Here is a 23,442-nt window from a genome sequence, read left to right as displayed (position 1 = left end):
CCTCAATAAATTAAGACCATGAGTTAGAAGGCCCGTAGCCAGGAATTTCCAAAGGGGGGTGTCGTTGGACTCACAAACTCGACTTTAACAGTCACAATTCGAACAGAACATTGACTTTTACAGTGCTTATTTGTTTTCAAGGGGGGGGGGGTCGTCCGAACCCCCCAAACCCCCCTGGCTACGGGTATGGTTAGGTACAGCCATAACTACTTACCTAGCATAGGCATCATCTCGTACAATTAATAAATGCTGTAATATGGATAAAAAGTAAGGTTCTGATATTGTGTCTTTTGTCGAATTATAAACCAGGTCAAAACACTGACGTGGATCTCTAAGATATGGTTAAGGTTGAATAATTATTTGTCAGACTGATAGCTGTGATCATGCATTTTAGCTGTAATAAAAAATAAACTTTAATTCTGTAATAAAACCTGTACATCACCTTATATCCAACAAGATTATGCCAGTAACTACTTTTCAATAAAATATAATTTTTTCAACTTCCCTTTTATTTTTTCAATGAAATCAGTTAACTGAAAGATGAAGAGCTCTCAAACCATTTGCATGTAAAATCTATTTGAATTTTGAATAGAACCCTTACCTCAAGGTGTGAACAATGAAGGGTATAATGTAACAAACCATTCACTATACAATTTAATTCAAGAGTTAAGGTGGCTTGTGGGTACAAAATTTCACCAAAAAATTTCACTTTTATTATTTTATTACAAATTTTATTTATAACACTATTAGTTATTACTTTATGATATGGTACAAAAATCAACCCAAAAAATCGATTCAGTTTGGCACCAAATGACTTTTAAAATGTTTATATCATGGAAAAAGTGAAATCCTATATTAGAAAAAAAAGTTTGATTTATACCCAGGCCCTTAACATTGAAATATAAATTCCAACTGAAATTAAATTAAACTTAACTTAACTGTGCTTTGCTCATTTTTGAAGGCCGTACGGTGACCTATAGTTGTAAATGTTTGTGTCATTTTGGTCTTTTGTAGATAGTTGTCTCATTGACAATCATACCACATCTTCTTTTTTATATTTACAAATAAATGTGTTTGCTTTGCAGTACAGCTAATGTTTTTTGGTAAATCTTTGTCTTTTGAACTCCTGGATTGCACCCACCAAATATTTATTACCATTGTGACATGATTAAGATTAACAAGCAATATCATTAGAATAAAAGTTTGTACACAGCAATATCAGATGGACAGTAAACTGGAACCTAACTTTGCATGTCTATTCTAGCAGTAAATTACTGAAAGCGTTCAATCTAAATAAATATCCAGTTTTTGCTGACAAGCGGGTATAAAAGTGTAAAGTAATTATGATCTGGTATAAAGGATACTCTAGCTCAATATGAGCATTATCATAACGATGAATAAATTCATCTAAATCTTCTTCTTTATGGTCATGGAAAATTCTTAAATGTGTCTGTAATTCTTCATCTTGCTGAGTATCTAATGACTGAAATTAAAAGACAAAATATAAATCATAGTCGAAAAAATATACTCTGACCAAATTGAAAATTACACTTGCATAAATTCAATGTGTCAATGGCGCTTTTCTGGATTCACCTTCATCAGGAGCTCTCAAGTAGCAGTATATTTGAAGTCTTTGATTAGTTATTTTTTTAATGCATTTGATATTGACCTTTTCATGATTATTTTTTTTTACTAAATCGAAGGAACTTCTGAGGTTTAATTTATTTTTGTGGATGTCATTTTTCATGGATATTTGATTATGTGATTTTGCCAATCTTTGCAATTCGTTGAATATTTAATTCATGGTTAACCTGTTCCGAGGAGAGCAACAAAAAATTATAATGAACTCCCAGTATATTTTTCTACGCCTTTTCAGTTCTCATGGTTAACCTGTTCCGAGGAGATCAACAAAAAATTGTAATGAACTCCCAGTATATTCTTCTATGCTTTTCAGTTCTTTTGATGTAGCATCATTGACAGTGTCTTGACAACACTCATAGCTGTTTGATGTAAGTGGTAAAATTATCAATTCTATTTCACATGTTAAATAATTGGGGGAAAACTATTTCTCTTGGAAATCAGTTTTTTTATTGTAAACAATGAAATAATATTTAATAATACAAACCCCAATCAGATCTATCATCCCTGTCCTCATTATTTCATTCCGTAAATGCAGTCTGAAATCTAGGTCGTCAGGCGTACTGACAATAGCATTGACTAGTTGAATGTTGGCCACTTGCATGGGTTGGTTATCCCGCATACCTAAACCCATGATTATTGGCACAAATCTATCTCTCCCTCGTATCTCTCCACATACTGTTATACCCTCTAAAACTTTTTCATGACTGCAAGTAGTAAGAAGTAGAACTGTTAATATCAAAGTGACTTTACTATATGCCAATGAATAAGAGAAACAATAAAACAGAAGTATGTGAAAGTGGTTTGAAGATATTGAACTTGTCCTTATAACTTGATGTCTATGAACATAAAATAGTTCTCAAGCACTATTACAACAATGTATGTCATGTATAATGGGTACATTAACACCATTCTTTAATTAAGTGTAAATCATTTGGAAACATTTTATTTTGAAAAATTCTGATTATGGATATATATACCAACATGACCAAAGCTTTCTGCAATGATTTCAAAATTCACCAACTTAGAAGGTATCTTTTACTTATGTTGCTAATGCTAAGGGCAATAAGTTGAAAGTCTGGGGGAAGTTCAGCAAACAGTCAATAAAATATTATGCCAGATATTTTTAATTCCTAAAAATAAATGTTAATGCTTATCAACATTCTGGTATTAGTCTTGAAATCAGAGAATTTACTAAATTGACCTTATTGCTATTTGAGAATTTGTGACGCTTGAACATGACCTATTATGTCAGACATTTTCTATTGCGACATCAAGAATTTACAGGAACATGTGTGGTGTCAATGTAGTCTTGATGCTGCTAAACTTCTACATATTAATCATCACTGCCCTTATAGTTTGTAATACCTACCCATCTGGAGGTACTATACATATAGCAGCTAGAAGTCTGACAGCCTCTAACATTGTATTAGGTTCTGAAGGGTCTACTTATACCTACCCATCTGGAGGTACTATACATATAGCAGCTAGAAGTCTGACAGCCTCTAACATTGTATTAGGTTCTGAAGGGTCTACTTATACCTACCCATCTGGAGGTACTATACATATAGCAGCTAGAAGTCTGACAGCCTCTAACATTGTATTAGGGTCTGAAGGATCTACTTATACCTACCCATCTGGAGGTACTATACATATAGCAGCCAGAAGTCTAACAGCTTCTAACATTGTATTAGGGTCTGAAGGGTCTACTTATACCTACCCATCTGGAGGTACTATACATATAGCAGCTAGAAGTCTGACAGCCTGTAACATTGTATTAGGGTCTGAAGGATCTACTTATACCTACCCATCTGGAGGTACTATACATATAGCAGCTAGAAGTCTGACGGCCTCTAACATTGTATTAGGGTCTGAAGGATCTACTGTTCTAGATAATATTGTTAAGGCTTCTTCGTGGCCTATCATTTGCATCAAACCAAACTGAAAATAGAAAGATAATAAGTATATATTTTCTGTTTTAAAATAAAGAAAATTTGAACTTAAAGGTCAAATAACCATTCTTTTTTTCCCACGGCTCTGTGTTGAAAGTCATACATTGACTTATAGTGGTTTGCTTTATACAAATTGTTCTGAAGGGATTACTGTAACCAGTTCCTGTCCAAAATTTCAGATGAAGTGTTTACAGGTTATATGAAATGAAACATTAAACATGGAACAGACAAAAGTTTATATTACGGATTACAAATGTGTCGAGGTTTGTGATTGGATAACAACACAGAGATGTCAGTATATATTCAGGAAACTGCCGGGGTATATACGATGTTTTTATCCCCAATTGGAACCTCAAACACGTCATCATAAACCGGTTACTATGTGACGTAGTCAAAAGCTATACAGAACACTAAGGAATGTCAAGGGCTCACAGAGGGAAAATAATGACGTGCTTCAGCCAATAATACGTTTTTAATACAAAATCACGCAATTTACACTTTAAATATTTAAATCTAATGTTAAAAGTGTTATAATAAATTATTGCATACACGATAAAATTATATTAACAGCAAATTATAATATCCTTTACGTATGCCGAACATATCAGGTTGAGTTTTCAATATGTGTGTTGTAAATAAAAAAAAAACAAAGCCAGACGCACATACAAACACAAAATATGATTTAAAAACTTTATTGAAACTATTTTTTAACGGATAAAAATTTGTCAAGATTAAACTAGAGGCTCCAAAGAGCCTGTGTCGCTCACCTTGGTCTATGTGAATATTAAACAAAGGAAGCAGATGGATTCATGACAAAATTGTGTTTTGGTGATGGTGATGTGTTTGTAAATCTTACTTTACTAGTCTTGCTGCTTACATTTATCTCTATCTATAATGAACTTGGCCCAGTAGTTTCAGTGGAAAATGTTAATAAAAATTTACAAATTTTATGAAAATTGTTAAAAATTGACTATAAAGGACAATAACTCCTTAGGGGGTCAATTGACCATTTCGGTCATGTTGACTTATTTGTAAATCTTACTTTGCTGAACATAATTGCTGTTTACAGTTTATCTCTATCTATAATAAAATTTAAGATAATAACCAAAAAACAACAAAATTTCCTTAAAATTACCGATTTAGGGGCAGCAACCCAACAATGGGTTGTCAGATTCATCTGAAAATTATAGAGCAGATAGATCTTGATCTGATTAATAATTTTACACTGCGTTGGATTTGCTCTAAATGCTTTGGTTTTTGAGTTATAGGCCAAAAACTGCATTTTACCCCTATGTTCTATTTTTAGCTGTGGCGGCCATCTTGATTTGATAGTCGGGTCACCGGACACATTTTTAAAACTAGATACCCCAAAGATGATTATTGCCAAGTCTGGATTAATTTGGCCCAGTAGTTTCAGAGGAGAAGATTGTTGTAAAAGATAACTAAGATTTACGAAAAATGGTTAAAAATTGACTATAAAGGGCAATAACTCCTAAACGGGTCAACTGACCATTTCGGTCATGTTGACTTATTTGTAGATCCTACTTTGCTTAACATTATTGCTGTTTACAGTTTATCTCTATCTATAATAATATTCAAGATAATAACCAAAAACTGCAAAATTTCCTTAAAATTACCGATTCAGGGGCAGCAACCCAACAATGGGTTGTCAGATTCATCTGAAAATTATAGAGCAGATAGATCTTGATCTGATTAATAATTTTACCCCATGTTGGATTTGCTCTAAATGCTTTGGTTTTTGAGTCATAAGCCAAAAACTGCATTTTACCCCTATGTTCTATTTTTAGCTGTGGCGGCCATCTTGATTTGATAGTCGGGTCACCGGACACATTTTTAAAACTAGATACCCCAAAGATGATTATTGCCAAGTCTGGATTAATTTGGCCCAGTAGTTTCAGAGGAGAAGATTGTTGTAAAAGATAACTAAGATTTACGAAAAATGGTTAAAAATTGACTATAAAGGGCAATAACTCCTAAACGGGTCAACTGACCATTTCGGTCATGTTGACTTATTTGTAAATCCTACTTTGCTTAACATTATTGCTGTTTACAGTTTATCTCTATCTATAATAATATTCAAGATAATAACCAAAAACTGCAAAATTTCCACAAAATTACCAATTCAGGGGCAGCAACCCAACAACGGGTTGACCGATTCATCTGAAAATTTCAGGGCAGATAGATCTTGACCTGATAAACATTTTTACCCCATGTCAGATTTCCTCTAAATGCTTTGGTTTTTGAGTTATAAGCCAAAAACTGCATTTTACCCCTATGTTCTATTTTTAGCCGTGGCGGCCATCTTGGTTGGTTGACCGGGTCACGCCACACATTTTTTAAACTAGATACCCCAATGATGATTGTGGCCAAGTTTGGTTCAATTTGGCCCAGTAGTTTCAGAGGAGAAGATTTTTGTAAAAGTTAACAACGACGACGGACGACGGACGACGGACGACGGACGACGGACGACAGACGACGGACGACGGACGCCGGACGCAAAGTGATGGGAAAAGCTCACTTGGCCCTTCGGGCCAGGTGAGCTAAAAAAGGTGCATTCAAATGGATTACTCAAATTATTAAAGAAACAGTAAACATGTAATGAATATACATGCTGCAATGTGAATGTTCAACAAATACCTGCACTAGAAAGTAACATTACGTCAGGGGTAATCCGTAATATATGTGTAATTCAGGTCTCAGACAGGGTATATACTGTGACATTCCCGGCTTATGGCTTATATCCCCTTCGCCTTCGGCTCAGGGGATATAAACTCTAAGCCGGGAATGTCACAGTATATACCCTGTCTGAGACCTGAATAACATATAATGTTGGTAATTATGTTCATATTACCTTATTGTTCATAAATGCTTTGAGACATCGTACAGCCTCATACGTACTTCTTCTTTCTGTTTTTCTGCAAATAAAAAAAACAAATATCTTTTGTCATTATTAAATCCAATTTGCTTTGAAAGGCTAATGCTCACACATGTTAGAATGCAACTAATTTTAATCGCCTTCAATTACTGTAAATTCAGAAATTAATGTGAGGTTTTTATTATTGCGAAAAATGCGACTGAGTTGTAAACGCAATAATTTAAACTCGCATTTTGAAATATTTTATATGAATTAAACAGGATTTTTCTCAAAATCGTAAAAATTAAAATCGCATTTAAGCCTAAAATGACATAATCGCAATATAAATTCCACGCAAATAATTTCTGAATTTACAGTATAATGATTAAAGAATCAACAGAAATCATTTTTCCTGCACCTGCATGATTTTGATTTTTAATATTTATGTGTGGAGCAGGATCTGATTGCACTTTAAGAGCACTTGAGATAACCCAAGATTTTAGTTGCTCAGTCCTTAGATTTCTATGTTGTGTTTTGTGTTCTGTTGTTTGTCTTTTGGGTGTTTTTTTTGTGTCATGGGGTTGTCACTTTATTTCTACTTAAGAGTTTAAATGTCAAAAGAGTTTATTCTCTAAAGAAAGTAAAAAGAAAGAGAACCACTTTATCAACGAAAACTCCTTTAGACATTTGGGTTGTAGATTTGCTGTCTTGCTGTGGTAAAACTTCAAATCTATTTTTTTTACAAATACAAAACACACCAGATTTAAAACTATATATCTTTAAATTTCATTATCTAAATGTCTTGCTTTTTCAGTTTATTTCTTAATTTCTTAAGTTTTTTGTTATTCTTTCTTATGTACAATTATAAATTCTGAGATAGTGTGTTTTTTGTGTTCTTTGTTTTGTAGATAAATCAGGCTTGTTTTCTCTTTCGAATTGATTTAACATATGTAATTTTGGGGCCTTTTATAGCTTACTGTGCTCTATGGGTTTATTGTTTTGCTCATAATTGAAGGCTGTACAGTAACCTATACTATTTTTAAATTTTAATTCATTTGGTCTCTGGTGGAAAATTCTGTTGTTGGCAAACATACTACATATTCTTATTTTTACTCTTAAATACCATGATATAGTTTGTGGTTATTTTAATCCAAGTACTTACGAATCACAGCAGTAAGTTAAATTCCTTAAAATTCCATTTAAACCGGCAACACCAAACTCTTGTACCCAACTGTAATTATAAAGTACATCAGCATAAGTTAGATATTTCTATGAAAGTGTTTAACAATAACAATTTTAATGATACCAATTTTGATTTCAATAATTTTTACATGTTATATATTTGCATTTTTTTCAAGTTTGTTTGTTAGTATTAATTTTTTAAACTTGAAAACTGTAATGAACTTTTCATACAACAAAAAAATCTTCAATTTTCATAAAGAATTCTTTGTGGTGTGAGTTTTCCTTTAACCATGTTCAGCAGGTATTTTCTCCTGCAAAGGTAAAACTTTTTCAGGTTTAACATAAATTGCATTCTCATTCCCAAATCAATGCAATCTGCATGATCTTAGCACAGCAATGACATATGAATGTTTTTTTGACCAATTATTTTAATAGTTTTAAAGATTAGATTTTAGATTTAAAATCATAACCATTTTCTAGCATGTGATTTTAAAAATATGAAAATATTAAAATCTGATAATCTGCTATTTTAAGATGAACTCCTTAGTTAACAGCCTGAAATTAGGTTATTGTCATTTGTTGCTGTGTTACATATTTGTTTTTGTTAATTTTTTGGTACATTAATTCTGCTTTTAGTTTTCTCACATGAAAATGATTTTGGTACTTTTTATAGCTGACTGTTCGGTATGGGCTTTTCTCAATGTTGACAGCCGAAGGTGATGTATATATATCTGTTAATTTCTATGCCATTTGGTCTCTTGTGGAGAGTTGTCTCATTTGCAATCGTAACACATCTTCTTACAAAATGTCTTATTTTAAATTGGACATTAAAGAAAACAGCTGATTTTAAATGACGTGTTAGCAAGTTATGACAGTACCACATTACCTTACAGGATTACTTGTTAATGATACTCGTAAAGATTCCAATAATTTTAATCGTTTATCTCCCTTGACCTCAGGGTTCCGTAATTCTGCATGAAAACTAGCCGGAGTATCAAGGTTTCCTGGTCCCACAATCTGAAGTCAACAACAAACATTTTAAGTCATTAAAATACAATGTGTCATGTGTTTTATCTACATTGTGATCAAATTATAAAGGATTTGCTTCAGTTGTACTTGAATTATGATCCAGACAATAAACATTATATATATGTGTCTGTTCAAAGTCAGGAGCCTGTAATTTAGAGGTAGTGATTTGTTACTGTATACATGCATCAATTTGTTTTATCTATTTTTTTGTTTTGTATGTAATTTACATCAGTCATTGGGTTTCTTATTTGATTTTTTTTAATTTTGTTATGTCAGAGCCTTTTTTCAGTTTGATATCTGGTATGGGTTTTGCTCATTGTTGGCTTGTGAGAAGAGTAGATATTTAGGTTGCCTACGTTATCACACGTTGGACATATTGACCAGGATTAATATCAGATCCTCATAGGAGCAAACATTAGGCTGCAGTTCTTGTAAGAGTTAAGTTGAGTGTTTCCAGGACTTTTTTAACATACCTTGACAGACTGGTGCATTCCGAGCATAGATCGTTTCTGGAATATGTCTTTCTTTCTTAGAGGAGCTTTCTTTTCTTCTGACAAATTCATGTCATCCTGAAAATATATAGTATTAATTGTAATTATAGCAATTATCAAATATCAAAATCAGATTTGTCACATTTTAATAATAAATCTTGCTGTCTCATACATTTGTCATAATAGAAACTTACTTTTCCTGAGACTGTCTTTGAAGATCAATTAAATGGAGGATGTGGCCATGGGAAATAGATTATAAATGGCAACTCTTGCATATAATGCTGCAAAAGAGCATAACTAGAATAATTTCTGTAAAAGTGGATCCATCCAAATTGGATCTTGATATGTTTTATGGTTATAAGCATTGTGTATAAGATTCATAACATTTGGTTGAAGCAAACTAAAGTTTAAGATTAAGTTGGAACTAATTTTGTATGTACTGACAGACAATGGTAAACACTTAATGCCCCTTCCTGGCTGCATGGGGCACAACAACAAAAATGATGGTACATTTACAAAGGAGTACAAAGCCTATCAAATGAGTAAGCAAGAAAATCTATGAAAAATCATATTTCATAAACTGAATGACTGCATTTATGTATACTTCTTTTTTTCATTGACAGATAATACACTTTATTCATATTTATTTGAGTAATATAACTTTTCAAGATTTTGGAATTATTTAATTGGTGAGAGTCTCTGTTAATTAGCTATATATTAAAAGCCGTGGTGCCCCCTAAAAATAATCATCAGTCCAATGCAAATTGATTTTCCATAACATGCCTAAAGCTATATTAAAACCACAAAATATTAAAAAAGGGAGGATTACAAAATTCTATAAATATATAGTCATTGGTAGTTGTAACTGGTGCTAAAATTGTAACCCAATTTATTAATAAAATATGTAACACATTTAACTTTTTTTCTTTTCCAGTAAATGATACATCGCTACTTTTAACTGTATTAATCATAACAGAAATATTTTTATCCTGACTCGGACTGTGCATCAATTTATTGTATACAAATATTTTTATGATCAGCCATGCGGAAAGTTTCACCTTTCCTCAGGTGTAAAAGTTATACTCCAGGTAATCAAAATTCTATGTAATCTAGCACCTCTACACCTTACAAAACTTGACAAGGTAATTGATATTGTGTGTACTGGAAAATACATCTTATATTGAACTAGTGGACCTTCGGGTTAATATCATAATCTAACATTACCAGGTTTTGGTATGAGAGAACTACATAATAATTTGTCTTTATGATGTCAGGAACTGGCAAAGTTACTTTTTAATGCCTTTGGGTGTCTATTTGTATGTTATTTCACACCAAAATGAGAAATTTATATATAATCATATCTAATGCTTAACATTCAATTCACCCTTGAACATGATGACCAGAGTTGTCAAAGGTCAATTGTCTTAATTTGTCTACTTAACAAAAATATTTTAGTAACTGTATCAACCCAAAATGTACTTTCAAAATAAAGTACACTATATGACCAATTATACTACTGAATAGTACATCTTAACTAGTACACTTCAACAAGGACGTATATTAGTTATACGTCCTTGACTTCAATATACCATTCATAAAAGAACCAAATCTAAAATTATTTTTGTGTGCTCTAAATGCCAGTCTCTTGAGTCAATCTTTACAATTTGTTCTATGTCACATGCTCTTACACCACTGTCCTGTGTTACTCAGAGGAACGAACACTTATCCAAAGCAAGGAGCATGTTATTCAATGGTGTCCAAGATGCTTCATTGATTGCTGTCTGCCATAATTATTTTTCATTTTATTAAAATTGGTCACTTAATTTTTCTTTTTACCAGGACATTTCATCATGTACATTGCATACTATTCTGTACCGGTTTTGTTCATTGAATTAAAATTAATAAAGCCTTTTATACATTGTTTATCCTTGTCCTATGCATGCTATCCATGTCTCTTGCTAATAGGTGTCTCATTGGTAATCTATTTTCATACTGTATCGTTAGTTTGCTGTCTCGTTTAAGTGTGTTGATTATTTCTGTTTATATTTAATGGTTGAGTGATTATTTATTGTTATTTCATTTAAGGAGGCTCGCGGGTATAAGATTTTTAGAAAAAAATTAAACATTTATTTTTCATTACAAATTTTATTAATTACCTTAAGTAGTTGTTACTTTATCATATGATACAAAAATCATTCCAAAAAATCAATTTGTGTTGACCCCTGGTGACTTTTGAAATGTAGATATCATTGAAAAAGCTTCAAATTATCTCCCTTTGGTGCAAAAATGCCATATTTTGGCAATAAAATTGAAATATCTTTTTTAAATCATCGGTGACCTATATTTTTTATTGTTGTTTTCGAACAAGCTGTACATAAACTAAATAATTGTAAAATTTAAGCGATTTCTGTAATTTAGTTCTTTTTTTATTTCGATATTACCGCTATTTCTCCTATTATATCAACAGAAAAAAAGGACATTTACAAAAATGTATACTTCTTTTAAAGGTAGATTGTGAGCGTAAATGAACGGTGACCCCATTTTTTTATTTCATTTTTCCATTAAGTAAAAGATAAAGTTCATTTATAGAAAAATATAGGGAAATCCTATATTAAATTAAAAAAATCATTTAGACCCGCGAGCCCCCTTAAAAGAGAAAATTTTATACAAAGAACTGTTGTTTTTAGAAAAACATCCTTGTAACTCTAAATCACAATATTATTTAATCTTATTTGAAGTAGTAGATTTTTTTTTCAAATTAAAACTTCTCTTACATCAAGTTGATTATAGTTCTTTTATCTTAAGGAAGTTCTTTCCTAAAATTGTCTTAAATATTTGACGTTTTACAGTTTTAATGACATAGGTGAAAAAATTTACTCCAGAATATGGTTACATCCCTTAAGCAATTATAAATGAAAAAGACATGATTTGATTAAAGAGCATGTTTATAAAACAAAGTGATAAAAGATGATTAAGCATATGAAGCACAGAAAGAAACAAGAGAAGAGAGAAAAACCTTTTGATTTATCAAATGCAAATAAAACTGTGGAATGGTGGAAAGAAAAGCAAAGTTGATTTAAATTGATATCTGCTTAAGATCCAGATCAGATACATATTTCTAACAAGAAAAAAAGAGTAGGACGGTTAGAATGAAGAGAGAAAAATAAGAACTACAGAACAAGAATGTGTCCATAGTACATGGATGCCTCACTTGCACTATCATTTTCTATTTTGTCCACCCGGTGCACTATTTATCTATTTATACACTTTATTCCTAAAGCAATATATACAGTTTATAGGTATCAAGTACAATTAATATTACATTAAATATATAAAACATCGAATAGTATAATAAGGTGATTTCTTAATATACAATTCATACTGTTTAAAACAATGTTCAGAGGATTGTGAATTTGAGATGGATGGACGAAGGAATGGATGCACAGACTGAAAACTTAATGCCCCACGATGGGCAATAAAAATAAGAACTGTTCGTGCAAATTCAACATGGTAGATGAATAAAAAGGTGTTTCAAACTTTGTGCAAGTCATTTACACATCTAAGGTTACATTTTATTTCTTAAATTCAGAATTCTTTCCCATCTCATATTCCAAAGTTAAGTGACATAAAGCCATCATTGGGTGGAATAAAAATTATGCATATATATCATTGTATATTGCCAAAAGCAAAATTTATTGGATGCTTAAAATCCAATTAAATTTTGTTATATAAAATAGTAAAAGGAAGGCATTTTAATTCTGTAATTTGTAGACACATAAGTAGTATTAGATCAAATTATAATATCTAATATCAAATTATACAGAAACAGTGCGTTTAAACTTTAGACTGTTACGTAATATACAACAATCGGATATATTATCATTTAAGCTGTCAAATTGTTACTGTTATATTTTTTTTCTGTATCGTAATTTGTACAATACTTTGCTTGTCCTACGAATCAGGAAACTTAAAACATATACAGGCCATGGTTTAAAAGTTTATGTGATGTCCCTATATTTGCTTGATTAACCTTACAATTAATTAAAACAGATATATCAAAGTAGATTTTACACAGAGATGAAAAGGAATGAAATATGATCAATATGAAATAAGGGAAATGATATTAGATGTTAAACTTTATAGAAATTAATGAGGCATTTAACAGATCAGAGAGACAACTTTTCAAGGACATAGTTTTACTGTCACAAGGCAGTCTTACACCAAGTCATAGGATTGTAGGTCACGGTGACTTCTTGAAAATGAATCTAATAATGGGCCACTGCATGCCTAGAGAATTTAAAAGTCATTAAGGCTCCTGAGACTTACACTGCATACAATGACCTACAAAAGCATATAATGTAGGTCAAAATGATCTAATTTGATCAGAGCCTGTAAAGTTCCGATCCCCATATAAATGGCATACTGTATACTGATGTCAACATGTTCAAAATTTATCCACATGATCAAAGTCAATGAAGTGTAAAAGTATAGGTCCCCATTTCATTAATTGTATGAATGGAGACACTATGTATGTGTATATAGTAATATACATTTTGGTGGCCTACGGCTGTTGTCTGCTATTTAGTCGGGTTGTTAGTCTCTGACATTTCCATTCTCAATTTTATGTCAATCAGATAGCAAACCAATATATATAAAGAGAAAATCTAAAGCTAGAGACCAAAACATGTTCCTTGTGATATTATGAAAACTTTCACTTAAATAGCATAGTGACTTTCTGAGTACAATAATATGATGAAGAAATTTGAAAAAAAATACCAGATTAAATCATACAAAGGAGTACACTGAAGGTTTACTATCATACAATAAAGACTAGAGTATCCCATGGCCCTAATCCAAATTCCTACTTCCCTTTCTTTCATAATATTGAATTTTAATATATCTTAAATTTCTTTTGAATGTAATTTTTAAAACTTCCTTCAAATCCTAAATAAACTGATGAGTAACTTTGTTAAATATCAGTGCAGTGGAGATAGCTAATTCTGATGCAATATCTGCAAATAAAATCAAGTATCTGCAATTGTTGACTTCTTTCTGATTCATTTAAACTTATAAATTAGATACTCCACAGGAGATTATACCAAACTGTCAACAATTGTTACAGGAAATTAACATAGCCTCTAAACTTCAAATAGCCTCTAACTGGGAGATCAATCATTTTGTGCTCTAACATCTGCCAATAATATTTACGTAAGGAAACTGCTATTATCATCAGCGCCATTATTTACAACATACACAAAGGGTGGAGTTCTATTGTGCATGGCATTTATTTCTTCCTCATCACTTTTTTTTTTATATTGCTTTCTTTTCAATTATCAGTACAATACCTGCTACTTCAAGCGTACATCTGACAAAAAATAAACGTATAGCTTCCTTAAAATGTATAAATCATAAATCTAGTATATTACCATGATTACAGATATAGTAAATCACATCCTACATGTCCTACTTTTTCTAACGAATTCAGTTCCTACAAAATGTTACCTAACTATCTAGCATTCAACAATTTTCCATAAATCTCAGGTTTATAAAACCCACACAGTCCCATTAAAACACTACAGCCCCTTGAGGATTAATGTCTTAATAGTCACTAGTGCTAAAAGGCTCATCTTGGCAAGTCACTTATGTAAAATCAACATGTTTGAAAAATTCTCAGCCAAAAGTTAATCAGAATTTTACTATTTAATAAAATCCTCAATTATGACAGAAAGGAGTAATTTATTTTTTTTAAATTCCACACTTCAAGGAAAATTCATAATTGAAAGTAAAACAAAAGGTAATATCAAAAGCGCAAACATATCAGGAATGGAAAACAACTGCTGTATTCCTGACTTGGTATATATTATAGAAAATAGTTAATTAAACCTAGTTTTTTAAAGCTAGCTAGACCTCTCACTTAATAATGTGTGACAGTCAACTCTGTTTTTAAGTTAAAGCAGTGGAGAAATGATAATCAATTTCTTTACAAACCCCTTTTTGAAGTATTTTTAATCAATATATCTTTTTTCTGTGGAACATCTTACTTGTTATTCTACATTCTGTCATTTGAGAAATTGCACAACTAGAAAATGTGGTCAATGGTCATTATAAAAAGATAAGGCCATTTTCTGCTTGGATAAGAGGAGAGAAACTTGTCTACAAGACATCCTCAGCATTTAATATCTTAACATACAATGACATATGCAAGTAATTACTTTCACAAGACAACAGCAATTGGAAAGGATTGTACGAGGTCTCTGTGGAATAGACATTATAATTACGTAATGCTGATTTCTTTGTTAATTGCTTTGAAATCTTTCAGGCAATTCTAGCAAAACATTAAATGTCACATTACAAAAAAGATATGTGTTGTAATGAAACTCATCTGGGTAAAATATAATCATCACTCTAAACACATGTGATAAGTCTCTACTTCTTTAATTTGTCCCCAAACATAAATAAAATCCTAACAAGTATTTCTCTTTTATAATATTGTTTTACATTGTCGAGATATTGAAATATAAAAGGAAATAGTACTTTTATTGACCGATTTAAAGTATAACAATTTACCTTGTAACACAGTTGTTACAAAAAGTACAATTAATTGTACATGAACTTAAAAAAGTTTGCATTAATTTCTAATGATTTCCTTATTTTTATGATTTTTTTTTTGGCGACTATACATAAATTTCTACTTTTCATGTTTTTTAAGTGTCGATTCGTTCACATGGGAATGGATAATACAAGTTCTACAATTTTATTATATACTTCACATTTTCATTTCATCACCAAAGGATTGTTTCTAAAAGGTCTCATTAGCAAAACAGTTGTTTTGAAATTTTGAAAATGTCATTTTCTTTACCAATTGAACCCACATGACAGTCATGTGACAGTATAATATACTAAGATAGATACATGTTTAAGAAGGTGTGGTATGATAACCAATGAGACAACTCTCCATCTAAATGGCAATTTGTAAAAGTAAACCATTATATGTCAAAGTACAGCCTTCAACAATTGAACATGGAGCCTTGGCACTCAACACAAGCTATAAAAGGCCAAAAAATGACACTAACTATAAAGGGCCTCAAAAATGACAACGTGTAAAACCATTCAAACAGGAATCAATGATCTAATCTATACATATGTATAAAAAACAAAAAACGCAAAAAACACTTATGAACCGTTTCAACAAACATGACAAACAACAAATACTGAACATCAGATCCTATATATGAAAATATATATTGCACAATTAACATTAATGATTCCACAATAAAAACAAGAGTAGACATAATGAGGTCAATATGCAGTCTTCAACATAAGCCAAGTTTGTCAAACTACATGTATAAATGTCATTCAGTCAAGTGTAGAAATGTTATGAATGAAGTAAACGCCTTCCAAAGATCTGCCAAGACCTGCCATCTACATACAGTCTATATAGTTCTAATCTTTTACGTTATTTATGATGTCAGAGGTCGTTTATTACATCTGATGTCATTAACATATACTGAAAGTGTGAAATCCATTTAACAAGTGAAAATTAACACAGAGCTAAATTTGATCAATAAAAATACAATATTGCTGAAACTGACAATATACATGTATCAGAATAAAAACTTATATAATCTTGTGAAGTTTTAGCCACGGTAAATTCAGTAAAGCAGATGGGTAAATTCAGTAAAGCAGATGATACAATAACCTGGATTTTATTTTTCACTGATATCTAAAATTTTAATTAAATTTTGACTCTGTATACATGTATCAAATTTGAAATGATAAGAATGCAAAATAAGTTTTTTGTGAATCTTAATGATACTATTCAATGTGATATTTTAAGGGGGGGGGGGGGGGGCTTAAGCTTTAAAACATTTACATAACATACATTCAAGTTCCCAAGTTTTCTGTTTTTAATTTGCAAATAAATGAACAGATGGAAGAACCAGCCAGATAATTCATTACAGAAACTGCCTGTATGTAAGAATAACCTTTTGTTAATTATATGTACATGGTTTCTTGTATTTCTTGATGTCTGTATTTCACAGTTTGCAATTTGAAGAAGAGAAATTCATTTAATTCCTTCTTTTTGCACTAACATTTATATATCAAAACTCACAAACCAAAAAACTCTATATATATAGATGACTACATACACAATATATACTTGTATGCATTTTCGATAACAATAAATTTTGAACAAAAACGCTTGATAACATGTGATAAGCAACAAATCGTAACTACAAGTGAGGTAACAACATTCTTCAAATCATTTATTTAATTTAAATTTGAAATGAAATTAAATGGACAATCACGATTTGTCATTTCTTACTCTGCTTTATACTACTACAGAAGATGTTATCTGGTGTACTGTATATGTAAATTTCATGTATTAAGACCTTTTAGCATGTGTTTAGCTACCATGATGATGTGAACAGATTGCCAATAACAGGTCAAGTCTTTTAACATGTTAATAATGACAATAGGTCTGATCTGTGATCAATATACTGGACATTTGGTTTATAAACAATATTTTGATCTTTTCAATATCTTATCTGATCTGCAGTAGTTTTCCCCATTGCGTAATATTTTATATTGTTTGTATTGTCATATATATATAAACTAAAAATAATTTATTTAAATTTGACTTTAATGGTCCTTGAAAAGACCTTGGCATTAGTTTACATGTACAAAGATATTTTCCTCATTTTCTTGTGTAACAATGCAAACAGAAGGTGTTAAATGTCAATTTGTTTTATATTAGACATGAAAAATCTGTTGTTACTTCACATTATGTATTTCAAAACTTTAATCTTACATGTAAACATCATTGTCAATAAAAGGAAAAGTTATGAAAAAATATATGGTAAAAGTCACATACATGTATTAAAGCAACCAAATAACAATCAGTGACAAAAAAAAACACAAATCACTTCTGATTTTGTATCAAAATGTGCACAGCAACATAATGTTTCCTGAAGAATTTAACCAAAAATAACTATGTCATGTTCATTAGTGCAGTAGTGCAATATCCCTTTCATGTTTTACAGTTGTCAAACATGGGCTGCTTTAAATTAACATTTTAAAATCTTTGTCATACTGAACAATAAAATTTGCTATTGTCATGATTGTCTGAATTACTGTTGAATATTTATGAGGAATAAATATTTACAAATACAAATGTGACAAACAATCGAAAAATAAGGAGATGTGGTGTGATTGCAAATGAAACAACAATCAACAAGACAGTTTATTGCTTGAGACATTATAACCTTATAAATGGCAATAGAATAAAGCTCATTCAATGACAATTAAAATGAGGTCAAGGTTAAATGACCCTGACCACATTTTAATGAGTCAATAGACCTAAGGATGAGGATCTTTTACATATAAAAACTGGGATACTGACAGAATTAGGAAAGAAAGACACAAAACATTAACTTTAACATTTAAATAAGGTCAAGGTCACTTGGGCATGTCAAATGAAATTGTTCATCTTAAAATCTTTATCAAACGAAAAATTTATAGCAGCCATGTTACATGTACTTATATAATTGACTGCAACACCAGACTTTTACATTTCCACACACTGGGTCATCCTGACATTTAGTGATTTCAACAACATAGAAATCAAGGACCAAAACTCCTACACAGCATAGTGAAAATTTTAATATGAGCTCAATTTTGTCATGAAAAACAACAAATCAAACTTTGACATTGAAATTGATTAGTTTAAGAGTTATCAAGTCATTACACAGAACATCATTATTGAAGTGATTCAATCAGTTTAAGACCACAAAAAACATTAAAAATACCAAAATTGACCAAAGGTTTATCAATAAAAAAAAATATCATTATTTATATATCCACATGTAATGTATTTTCCTAACCTCTAATTAATAAACGAGGGATATTTATACTAGATGAAATTTCTGATTTTGTTTTTGATGTTTTTACTTATATTTGCTGTAAAGACTACTAAAGAAACAAACAGTATCAACACTTCTACATCTGTTCTCTGTTTAGCCATCTGACCAATACCTATTACTTAGTGTAATGTTTATTTGAGGGCTTAGTACCATCTAAACAAACAGATATCATATCACATTTGATAACGGTAAACACTACTGCCCAGCATTATTAAATACCTGAAATATTGTTGTTATCTAAGGTCAAGTGGTATACCTATACTGAACATGTTTAGAATATTTATTTTCACAACAAAATGTATATAGATCTGGTTAGAGGCATGTACTTGTACACTGTACATATACATGTAGGTCAACCATGTCAACGGTGGTGTGTTGCTGTGAATAATCATTTGAGTCATTTTAAATTTTAATTATATTATTTGTCAACTTATCTGTTCTAAATGTTCTAAATCCAAAATTGTGAACAATAAGGCCTAAAATAAAAAATTGTTTGTTTCCCCAATCCCGACCGACCCTGCAAAAACAGAGCTACTCATAAAATTTTATTGTCAAAACTAAGTGAAATTATATTTTATTCATTTCCAATTTCCTGGCTTGCGGGATTGTACAATATTGTTCAAGCTTTTTAGAACAATAAAATTATTTCCCTACCTACCTACCCACACCTGGCTTGGCAGGGTCGGGATTGGGGAAACAAACAATATATCAATTTAGGCCTAAAGAACGGGTTTTCCATGTAGCGAGAAAATCCTATACCCAGAGAATCTGCTTCACAGTTTTTGTTCTTTTACTTTTCATAAGCTAAGTAAATAATTCTAATTCCTTATTAAGTGCTATAACAAAGTCTGCAAGAAATACATATTCAATAGCTGAAATTTATCACGACTTTTTTTGGAGTGTGAAAAACTCTTTGGAAATCTTGATTAAGTTTTGATCCTTTTAAAAAAGGTCAGTTTGTTGTCATGTGACAGTTTAGATTGATTTACCCTTTACATGGTACATGCATGACATGTACACTGCAAAGAAATCTTATTCAAATGATGTTTTCCAACAATTCAATATAATTCATAATTTTAATATCATGAACATGTTTAAGTCCTTTGATAAACCTTCAGAGGTGAAACTAAATCTGCTGTTGTTATCACACAGTTTCCTTTTCAATTATAACATAGATACACAAATTGGAACACCTATTTTTTTTTATTAAAGTCATTATTTTTTTGTTTATAATATCTATGTTTGTTTTGTAGATAAAGTATATAAATAAGGGATTTGTGTAAATTTTGGTTGCAAAAACTGTTACCCTCTTATTGCAGATTTAAGGTAAACTTCATAAAAAAAACCACAATAAAACACCACTTTTACATGATCTACACATTTCATTTTAACAATACACGCATATTCATTGTATTTAGATAAGCAGTGGCGGATTCAGGGGAGAGGGGTCTGGGTGTTGGAACCCCCCTTTTTAGGGGGGCCGGGGGGTCAATGCATTTGAATAGGGACATGTACATTGTAGTTTGAACCCACACACACACACCCCTTTTGTCCTGGGTTAGAAAGCACAGCTTTTTTAAGTGACTGGATCCACCCCTGATATAAAATAGGATTTCCTTCTTATGAATATTCATCAATGCAATCAGGTATTTTGATGAAATAATTTGTGGTTACATATACAACTTGAAAATATATATCATGAATGCATGTATATATTATATTGCCTTTTATTAGTGAACATTTTTTTTAAAGAAATCCTTATTTTTGCCATTAAAAACGTTTATTAAGGTTCAGAATAAGGATTGGTTGGGAAACCTGTAATATGTATTGTTTAATCATCTGATAAACAAAAATAGTCATGATAGTGAACGATGTAATTTTTATAACACAAAATAAAAATTTCCTATACATGGTAATATCCATATGATATATATACTAAATTACATTTACAAACAAACCAGAAAAAATTTCCTTTCAAATTTTTCATTTTCATTTTCTTGATTGTGATGTTCCATAATTTCCCCTTTAGTCGTTTAAAATCTTATACATGTGCATAGTATACTTCTCAGTTGGCTTTATAAGTAAGCAGTGAAGACTGATTTAAAAATGTACATATATATTATACCACTAATTTTTTAAAGAAAATTTAACCCTTGTAGGTGTTGGTTCATCAACCCTTACCCAGTTTATCAATGTTTATTAACATCATGAACATATTGAGGACACATGCCAACATTTATAAAAAAGTATACTTACCAGCATTCTCTCAAATTTTTCCAAGACCTCCTTGTCCGACAATTGGCTAGTGTCTGGACGGAATCCATAAGCATTACCGTTAGTGTCATCGGACTCACTGGGTGTTGGTAACTTGTTTGGTGCCTTTTTGTCTTTTCCTCCTCCCTTAATTTTATTAAACTGTAAACAAAATAATAATACATTTCAAGTAATTTAACTTAATGCATTTACTGGATCTAGATTAATCTGTTGATATTTTTTAACACCTACATTTGTAATAGTCTTTGATATAGTAGTTGTTTCCCGCTGTTTCACAAAGACATTACGGAGTTGGCAGACAACTTCAGATAATTCATTAACATGGAAAATCTGGTCTTGGTGTAAAACTTTCTGTAGATCTACATTTTTGTACATTACATCCATCAATTATTGTGATTATAAGCCAGAATTCAATATGTTCAAAGCTAAGGCCAAAAAAATAATACATGTCATGTGTTTCCGCTAACCCCTTCCTACCCTAATTTTTAGTGCTAACACTTTTTATGCCATTTCAGAACAAGCACTGTTGAAGTCAGACTGATGCTCTAGTATAAAGTATAGCCATACTACATGTAGTAGTAACCAGCTAAATAAAGTTTGAAAAAAATAATATGATTACCTACATTGTACCATGCCTAACAGATGTACATGTATGTTCAGTAACTTACTACATGTATGTACTACATATACCCTATTATTTTTTAAAAGAAAGAAAACACATGGCTTACATTTGTATTATTTATTTGTTTGGCCTAAATGATTAAAATTATTGAATACATATGTAAGGGTAATAACTCCTACATGTATCATGTGTATGAAGATTTACCAACAGTTATGGCAATATTGATTTATTTGTCATGTTTTGTAGATCTTGTCTTGTGGATCATTTTTTGCTATTCAAAGATTCTTTCTCATAATTTTAAACATGTATTAGAATGTCTTATGTGTACCACTAAGTTTGTTAACGGTTGAAAAATTATATACGTCGGGTAATTGAATTCAAAATTAAAGTCAGTAATTTTAGAATGGTCTATCAATGTTACCATGGCTGTAGAATCGTAGCGCTTAGGTGAGAGGTCCTGGCATTAGTTTCTGACATTTAGTCACAAATTGTCAAAAAACATCATTAAGATCTGACCTAAGAGCTACGGTTCTGCAGCTACATGTAAATTTATGTTACACTGGCTACTGTATACACTGAAAGCTGTACCCTAATCATCATGTATATCATTTGAATGATAATTATGTCTACAATTGTATTTAAGTTGTTCGCATATATAAGTGTTTTTTTTGCATGCCTACCTGTAGTTTCTGATTTCTTCTTCCTGCAGGTACATTTTGTAACTTTACTGTAATTTGTTACCTATTTATACTTTAAAAATCCTTTACCTTGAATGATTTTCTCTTCTGTTGGTCCTTCTTGGGAACAACCTGATCACTCATTTTTAATCAATATTACTGTCAACAATATAATAAAAATTGTGATACTGTGTACCCCAATGATGTTAAAGGAACATAAATGTGTATTTGTCTTGTCAAAGAGCTAACTTCCTGAATGTCAGAGGGGAAACAACACAGTAAATAGTAGTGTACATGTGCTATATACTTACAATACTGTTCCGTTTGGATATATCTTTTTTGTCCATGGTTTAATTTCAAGTATACACTTCCTCCGATATACAAAACCGCATGTAAACATACGACATTAAGTCATATAAGACATTGAGTCCATTTGAATCTTAGAGCTGGACTGATTTGAACGAATCTGTTGTTGGTGAAGTTTCATTAATTTTCAAAGATTAAAACTTGAAGGGATTATTTGAAAATGAAGGTAATTTAACCGTTTATAACAAAATCTTGCTGTCAATAGTTGCTGCAGTATTTAACACTTGAATATAAAAGAACTTCCATTCATTGTGTTTTGACACACTTTTTTGTGATTCACTATCCGCCATATCATACTCCCAAAATTTTGTCCAATGGGAATGACGCTTGCATCTTCACTTCGGCACTGTTTACTATTTTTAGATTCTGCATAAAATTTCTTATTTCATCTAAGTCCATTTTCAATTTCTTTA

General features: G+C 31.1%; 1 protein-coding gene across 6 annotated transcripts in view; it reads right to left on the bottom strand.

Annotated features, from left to right (window-relative positions):
* LOC134695662 (protein diaphanous homolog 2-like) overlaps positions 1 to 23,407 on the bottom strand; it is a 48,678-nt gene extending 25,271 nt beyond the window's left edge. The window contains exons 1-10 of one of the 6 annotated variants that reach the window (XM_063557001.1): positions 22,975 to 23,407; positions 21,347 to 21,505; positions 9,150 to 9,245; positions 8,534 to 8,664; positions 7,628 to 7,696; positions 6,463 to 6,526; positions 3,446 to 3,579; positions 2,126 to 2,345; positions 1,365 to 1,483; positions 215 to 331 (exon numbers count right to left, since the gene is read on the bottom strand). In XM_063557001.1, the coding sequence (XP_063413071.1) occupies positions 215 to 331; positions 1,365 to 1,483; positions 2,126 to 2,345; positions 3,446 to 3,579; positions 6,463 to 6,526; positions 7,628 to 7,696; positions 8,534 to 8,664; positions 9,150 to 9,245; positions 21,347 to 21,505; positions 22,975 to 23,010 (1,145 nt within the window). In that variant the 5' untranslated portion in view covers positions 23,011 to 23,407. Of the gene's footprint in view, positions 1 to 214; positions 332 to 1,364; positions 1,484 to 2,125; positions 2,346 to 3,010; positions 3,135 to 3,184; positions 3,383 to 3,445; positions 3,580 to 6,462; positions 6,527 to 7,627; positions 7,697 to 8,533; positions 8,665 to 9,149; positions 9,246 to 21,346; positions 21,506 to 22,753; positions 22,945 to 22,974 lie in introns of those variants that run through there. The other 5 variants (XM_063557003.1, XM_063557000.1, XM_063557006.1 and 2 more) reach the window with 5 other exon arrangements.
* Positions 23,408 to 23,442: the final 35 nt, after the last annotated feature.

Source organism: Mytilus trossulus, chromosome 14, assembly GCF_036588685.1.
Source record: "Mytilus trossulus isolate FHL-02 chromosome 14, PNRI_Mtr1.1.1.hap1, whole genome shotgun sequence".
Classification (NCBI taxonomy): Eukaryota; Metazoa; Mollusca; class Bivalvia; order Mytilida; family Mytilidae; genus Mytilus; species Mytilus trossulus.
This window is presented reverse-complemented; position numbering and strand designations above follow the sequence as displayed.